Source organism: Oncorhynchus tshawytscha, linkage group LG23, assembly GCF_018296145.1.
Source record: "Oncorhynchus tshawytscha isolate Ot180627B linkage group LG23, Otsh_v2.0, whole genome shotgun sequence".
In the NCBI taxonomy this organism is placed as follows: domain Eukaryota; kingdom Metazoa; phylum Chordata; class Actinopteri; order Salmoniformes; family Salmonidae; genus Oncorhynchus; species Oncorhynchus tshawytscha.
The window spans coordinates 21,483,107-21,490,795 of record NC_056451.1 but is presented as its reverse complement, the minus strand read 5'-3'; the positions used below and the strand labels follow the sequence as shown (position 1 = coordinate 21,490,795).

Here is a 7,689-nt window from a genome sequence, read left to right as displayed (position 1 = left end):
TCCACCTATCAACACTTTATCCATCGGGTCTATTTTTCCCAGCAAACCTTGCGTCAGGATGTCCCCCAGCTCCTGAGACCCAGAGAGCAGGGGGTGGTGGTATGGATGCAGGATACCAGGGTAGCCAAGGACGGCGCTGTGGACCTGGGGTGGGATGGAGGACATTAGCAGGGGGTACATGTGAGGAGTGGAGAGGTGGAAAGGGTATGTCACCAGGTGCTGTGAGGGTTGAAGGGAAGAAGAACTGGCTGCTAGGATGTCGTTATAGTTCAAGGCCATCCTCCTGAGGGTGTTGACTTGGTGCCACATGACCCTCGACGCTGGGGGAGGAGGAGGAGGGGGTTGGATGGTGGCAGCAGTGGTGGCGATGACACTGTCTCTGGATGGAGGCGGTGTGGTGGTCACTAGTGTGGGTGTGAGTTGCTTTGGCCTTTTTCTCTGTGGGGGTGATGAACCAGAGGTGTTATCCCTGGTGTCAGGAAGAGTGGGGTCCTCAGTGAATGGGCTGCTCTGGGGCTCCAGATCAATGGAGGGAATTGTCTGGGGATCCCCCTCTTCTGGAATGTGACTTCCTTTCAGGAATTCTTTCTCATCTCTCTCCTCTGTTATCTGAAGTTGTCTCGTTTCTCTCATTTCTCTAGTTTCTTTTGTTCCTCTCACTCTTATTTCTCTCAACTCTCTTCTCTCTCTCGTCAGGCACCCCCGATTTCTCTTCAGCTGGCTGCGACACTGCTCCTCCAGGGAATGCATCTCCAGGAGCTTGGCGGCCCTCAGAAGCTGGGGCAGATCATCCACAGGGACCTCCAGGGTCTCGGTGTAGGCAAAATCCAGGACCTGCTGGAATGTTTGTGGAGAGAGGAGCTCCAGACAACAGTGGTAAGGTTGGTCGAGGCAATCAGGCTGGTCTGAGTATGCAGCCTGCAGGGTGAGCTGATGCTCCAGGGTTTTGCTAGCGCAGGCCAGCACCAGCCGATGGGCCCTGAACACCTGGCTCTCCACTGAGATGACAGCATCACACAGCGTCCCCGAGCGACGCAGGACATCTGCCTGGCGCAGGAAGAGGGAGTACTGGGTGTTGTGAACTCGGACCATCTTGGAGGTCTGGAGGAGGAAGGGAGGAGTGATGGGAAGAGGAGATGGGCAGGTGAATAGTAGATGGTTTAGAAACTGTTTGAGACAACGCCATTCAACCTATAGGAAAAAGGAGACAGTGAAATTATCTAAATGTGGTCATTTTTTGTTATGTTTCTGAGAAATAAAAATTGTCAGATAGCAAGTTGGAAAATGAATTTGTATAAATAGGGAAATTGCAGAGATTGAGTTTGTGATAAATAGATTATATCCCACGCCTCTGGTTCTTAGTGTTTTTCCATCAAGCTATCAGGGGTGAGAGAAGAGGGGGTTGGAAACTCAGCGGGCAGATCATATCACCTGCTGACGTAGGTTAGGTTGATAACGTGCTGTTGGTTACTAGGGTTTTGGAAATTCATAGCCCGAAAGGGACAGACACAATGCAAGAACGACTTAAAAAGTTCAACATTACAGGAGCAATTGATATGTCGACCATGTTACATATCAATAAATATTGAGTGGCATTTCACAGTCTGCAGCATGAACTGAAATTAATCTCAAGAACATATTAGTATTAGTAGTATTAAATTATTTCCATTCATGATATTATCTTTAAGTCCATCTTTAAGTCCATTTCCCCTGAAGTCCTTGTGTAGCAATCTGTGGCTTAAAAGCTCTATGTCAATTCTGTGGTTGATGAAGTACAGCATATTTCACAGATGTTTTTAGCACGTCTTATATCTGACCTCTGTAGTAAAAATAAGTGGCGGAGGCTGTATGTCTGGTTGACGTGTGGAAATGTTATGTTTCATGTCAGCTTTGAAATGAATCTCTCAGCTATACGCTCAGAAGCCACAAACCTCCTCAGAATATGACACTATGACTAATGCCAGTACACACAGGCTTCACAGACAGACGACAAGTTTGTTTGATCAACAACAACCTATAGTGTACTGTAATTTGGTTTAGATAGGCATCTACAGTTGTAACAGTGTGCAGTATGTGGTATAAATCAAGTTGTGCTATTGGAACATGCAGTAGTGAGTCTTGATATGACAGGATTGTGTCGAAAAGAAACGGGGTCACGTCAATTTACAGTGGGTCAACCGTAGTTCTGGGCACAATCCTACTAAACAGCAGTTGTGGGAAAAGTACTCAATTGTCATACTTGAGTAAAAGTAAAGATACCTTCATAGAAAATGACTCAAGTAAAAGTGAAAGCCATCCAGTAAAATACTACTTGAGTAAAAGTCTAAAAGTATCTGGTTTTAAATGTACTTAACTACAATGGTGGAAAAAGTACTAAATTGTTATACTTGAGTGAAAGTAAAAAGTAAAAGTAAATGCTGTGCATAAAATTCCTTTTATTAAGCAAACCAGGTGGCAAGAATTTCTTGGTTTTCTTATTTACGGACAGCCAGGGGCTCCAACATGCAGACACTTCATTTTTTAACTAATTAAAACCCCCTTCATTGAAATATTAAAGTGGTCAGTGATGTGTGGTTGTGTATCCTCTGTTCTGCCCCTCCAGCTGACCTGTCTCTGAGAGAACTGTCCCATGGAGCACTTTGGCACAGTAACCTCTGCTCAGTACAGTAACTCCATTTCTATCCGCCGACGGCGACAGTCGATAAGATCGAAAGTAGACATACCGGTACTGAAATGACAGCACGTTAATATCACCGTTACTGTAATTGATGCTTAATCTCTTTCCAACACACACATAGTCAAACAAAGTGTCAGTTCCACTCCCAAAAGTATGAACTCAGTATTTTAAGTAATACATTCCTTTATTTGCTTACATATTACTAAACACCCTAAATGTGGTTTGTTTGCTGAATGGGTCGATGCCTGCTCTCTCGTACTTTTGTTTGTGTATCTCTTGAACGTTTCCTGCAGCTACACTGCTAGTACCCCTAATCTGTAGCTTTAGGAAATAATCATGACCTCTGTATTATTATAGATTATATCATATTATAAACTGGGTAGTTCGAGCCCTGAATGCTGATCGGCTGAAAGCCGTGGTATATGAGACTGTATACCACGGGTATGACAAAACATTTATTTTGACTGTTCTAATTACGTTTGTAACCAGTTTAAAATAGCAATAAGGCAGCCCAGGGGTTTATGGTGTATGGCCAATATACCACAGCTCCGTGTTGCGTCATGCCTAAGAACAGCCCTTAGCTGTGGTATATTGGCCATTATACCATGGCTCCGTGTTGCGTCATGCCAAGAACAGCCCTTAGCTGTGGTATATTGGCCATTATACCACGGCTCCGTGTTGCGTCATGCCAAGAACAGCCCTTAGCTGTGGTATATTGGCCATTATACCATGGCTCCGCGTTGCGTCATGCCAAGAACAGCCCTTAGCTGTGGTATATTGGCCATTATACCATGGCTCCGCGTTGCGTCATGCCAAGAACAGCCCTTAGCTGTGGTATATTGGCCATTATACCACGGCTCCGTGTTGCGTCATGCCAAGAACAGCCCTTAGCTGTGGTATATTGGCCATTATACCATGGCTCCGCATTGCGTCATGCCAAGAACAGCCCTTAGCTGTGGTATATTGGCCATTATACCACGGCTCCGCGTTGCGTCATGCCAAGAACAGCCCTTAGCTGTGGTATATATGACAAAACATTTATTTTGACTGTTCTCATTACGTTTGTAAACAGTTTATAATAGCAATAAGGCACCTCATGGGTGTATGGTGTATTGGCAATATACCACGGCTCCACGTTGCGTCATGTCCGCTTTGCCCCCCCCCCCCATATTATGATATTATGCACCACATAATGGATTCACATTGTCCACAACTGTGGAATACATTTCCCTCCCAAGACACACACACAAAGGCCAATCATCCAAGGCTCAATAACGTTGGTTATTGGTGGTGGGGACAAAACAGATCATAGACATCATCACATTCTGATTTAAATGTTTTTGCTAAACTTTCTCTACACAACATGAGGGATCCTGCAATCAAATGTTTGAATTTCTTATTGTTGAGAAGCAACTGCTTTAAGTTAATTCCATTACATTGACCACCCTTCTTGAAAATTACAATGAAGTTCATGCGTAAGTGAAACTACAGAATAGCAGTTATCGTACAATGTATTCCATCATCACTTCATCCCTATTTGTATTGGTACAGTAATACTTTATAGGGTGCAAATTTATAGAACATATTCACTGACATTAATTTGATTATTTACTGTACATTAGTGCATTAAAAAAAATTAAGTCATGACAGAAATGATTGTCACCCTTGATAAAGATGAGCAGAAAATACTGTATAAAATACATAATACAAATACTATATTGTATGCTGAAAAAAAGGGGACATTATATATTCTTTGTGGAATTTTATGTGTGCTTGGAGTTATTGTCTTGCTGGAAAATTAAACTCTGGCCAAGTTTCAACCTCCTGTCAGAGGCAACCTGGATTTTGTCTAAAATGTCCTGGTACTGAGTAAATGTCATGATGCCGTTGACCTTAACAAGGGCCCCAGGACCAGTGGAAGCAAAATAGCCCCATAACATTAAAGATCCACCTCCATATTTTACTGTCGGTATGCGGTTCTTTTTGTTTATCACATCCTTCTTGCGTGGCCAGAGATGTCTACTTTCATGTCATCTAGCCATAGCACAATAACTCCAAGCACACATAAAATTCCACAAAGAAATGGTTAATTGACCACGAAATTAACATTTTGCAATGGCCATCTCAGTCTCCGGACTTGAACACCATTGAAAACCAGTGGTTTGAATTGAAGAGAGCCCTCACTCCATAAGCACAGACGAAGGATATCAAGGATCTGGAAAGATTCCGTATGGTGGAGTTGTCTAAGATCCCTCCCAATGTGTTCTCCAATCTCATAAAACATTTCAGAAAAACACTCAGAGCCGTTGTCCTCACAAAGGGAGGGTACCGGAGTATTGAAAACAGGGGTGCCAATCATTATGACCCCTATCTTTTTGAGAAAGAAAATAGTAGTTGTTAAACAAAATATCTTTCTCTGAGCAATTGTATTAGTAAAAATAATACCATGTTCTAATCTTTTCAGCATAGCTTGTATTATTTATTTTATACAGTCTTTTTTGCTAATCTTTATCAGGGGGACAATAATTTGAGTCACCTCTGTATGTTCCTTTACTGATACTGACATGTGTTATAGAAGTAAAATGCATTATTATTATTGACATTTGCAGTTAGAAATGTTACATGCAGAACCTTTAACAACAGCTTGATCCACCATCAATGCAACCATCCATACAAACTAATCGATCCACAAAGTTGAATGACTAGACTTTCCCTGGTTATACGCATATAGGACAGTACCATCATAAATCAGGTTCTGATGGCGATATGATTACTGAATATCACACATACAGTAGCGGGCTACAGACAGACATTAGGCCCTCAGTATGCAGGCCTCAATATTACCACAAGCAAATCTACATGTCCTCAATAGCCCATAAAGCTAAGGGGAAAACCTAGTGTGCACTGACACAACTTCAACATCCTCTGACAACACATGAAGAACCGGAGGGCCTCTCCTCTACTCACACGTAAAGGCTGGAGTCGCATGCGAGGAACATTTTGAAGCTAAAAACCACAGAGACACCAGCTAGATGACAGGATCAACAGAGAGGAGATAGTGAAGAGAAAGAGTTAGAGAGAAAGATTGAGTGAGTGAGTGAGTGAGTGAGTGAGTGAGTGAGTGAGTGAGTGAGTGAGTGAGTGAGTGAGTGAGTGAGTGAGTGAGTGAGTGAGTGAGTGAAAGAAAGATAGAAAGATAGAAAGATAGAAAGAAAGAAATCTAGAGAAAATGTGTAAAATTGAGCAGAATGGCTTGGGAGACCATGCAGGGACGGAAAGTGTAGTAAAGCAGAGGTGTTCAGTGTGACGGAGAGACTCACCAGTTCACGAGTGACTCAACCCACCCACTGTGGAGAGTGTCAACCCTACACGCATCGTGACCTGGCTGTTGAATGACAGGGTTGGCTGGGTGTCCGTTTAGGTAAGGGAAAGGGTGGTTACCTCTTCTCTCTTCTCAGTCCCTCCTCTTAAAACCTCCTCTGGCCCTGATTGGTCTGTCATGGGAGCATCCGTGAGATATGATTGGTTAGTACAGTATACAGAGTTGAACTGGCAAGTTATTGATCTTGGTTGATTATCTCATTTCAAAATAATGTGTTAGGCTGCGACTGACAGTTTGAAATGTAGCAACACACAGGTTATACCAGAGTAATCTCTTTAATCATATTTATGATCTTATCCATAAAGGCACAAACATGTATTATTTTTGTCCCACTCACATCACAGTTGCAGGTTACTGAAATGTTCTAATATATATTTTTCATGTTTAAAAAAGACAAACTGTTTTAGTGTGGGGAAAACAACCAGGTTCTATTTTATACAGTACTCAGAGAAAACCATTTGCTTTGACAGGATGTTGAACACTAGAGAGGCTGGAGAGGCTTTAACAACATAGAACCAAACTACAACCTGTCTACCTGAAATAGCACACGCATTAGCCTGATGGTGCGGCATTTCATGTGGGTGTGAGATTTGATCAAAGAACAGCAAAATAACATGGTCCTTGTCACCATATGACAACCAGGGCAGGATGGCAGCACAAAATGTCATAAGGTTGGCAACTGCATGGGCCCACAAGGGCCCACAGGGCCCACAAGACATGCAGTTGCCATGCCCAGGACATCTCCTCAACATTCTACATGTTCATCACACCAACCATCGAAAAAAATCATCCTGGAGATGACAAATTTGGAGTGTTTCCGTAAATATGGAGACAATTGGAAAAGGATGGACGAGATTGACCTCCGTGCCTACATAGGGCTGCTAATCTTAGCGGTGTGTATAGGTCCTGAGGCGAGGCTACATGTAGTCTCTGGGCAGAGAGTGGAAGGGCAATTGTCCGTGCCACGATAACACTGAAAGTATTTCAAATATTCTCAAGAATGCTACGATTTGATAAGCGTGAGTCAAGACCTGCAAGACGTGTGAGAGACAGACTGGCGGCCATAAGAGAGGTCTGGGAGAAGTGGGTGGAGCGTCTGCCATAGCTCTACAACCCTGGGCCTGAAGTAACAGTGGATGAGCAACTGGTTCCATTCAGAAGTGAGTTTTTATTTTCATATCTGTGATGTAAGTGATTTTCACTGTTCATTTTATTATGTATTGCTGTAATATCATTAATGTATGTGGTTGTTTTCTGTGCTACTGATACTAATTACTGATCGTAATCTCTTTTGTCAAAAGGTCGCTGACCTTTCCGGCAGTATATGCACAGCAAGCCAGCAAAGTATGGCATCAAGATATGGGTGGCCTGTGAAGCACAATCCAGCTACGCTTGGAAGATGCAAGTCTATACAGAGAAGCCGACCAGTGGAGGCCCGGAGAAGAACCTGGGGTTGTGCTTGATGTGACAGATGGACTGAGGGGGCACAATATCACGTGACAATTTCTTCACCTCTTATGAACTCAGCCAACAGCTCCTGAAGAGGAAGATTACCATGGCTGGCACAGTTAGAAAGAACAAGACTGAGCTCCCCCTGCACTCCTCGCATCAAGGGGGAGAGAGGCCTTCT

General features: G+C 43.2%; 1 protein-coding gene across 5 annotated transcripts in view; it reads right to left on the bottom strand.

Moving 5' to 3' along the window:
* LOC112222740 (zinc finger and BTB domain-containing protein 16) overlaps positions 1-7,689 on the bottom strand; it is a 45,556-nt gene that overhangs the window by 6,355 nt on the left and 31,512 nt on the right. For all 5 annotated transcript variants that reach the window (XM_042304881.1, XM_042304882.1, XM_042304878.1 and 2 more), the window contains 2 exons: positions 5,998-6,171; positions 1-1,191 (listed from right to left, as the gene is read on the bottom strand). The exon at positions 1-1,191 is cut by the window's left edge and continues 20 nt beyond it. In XM_042304881.1, the coding sequence (XP_042160815.1) occupies positions 1-1,092 (1,092 nt within the window). In that variant the 5' untranslated portion in view covers positions 1,093-1,191; positions 5,998-6,171. The remainder of the gene's footprint in view (positions 1,192-5,997; positions 6,172-7,689) is intronic.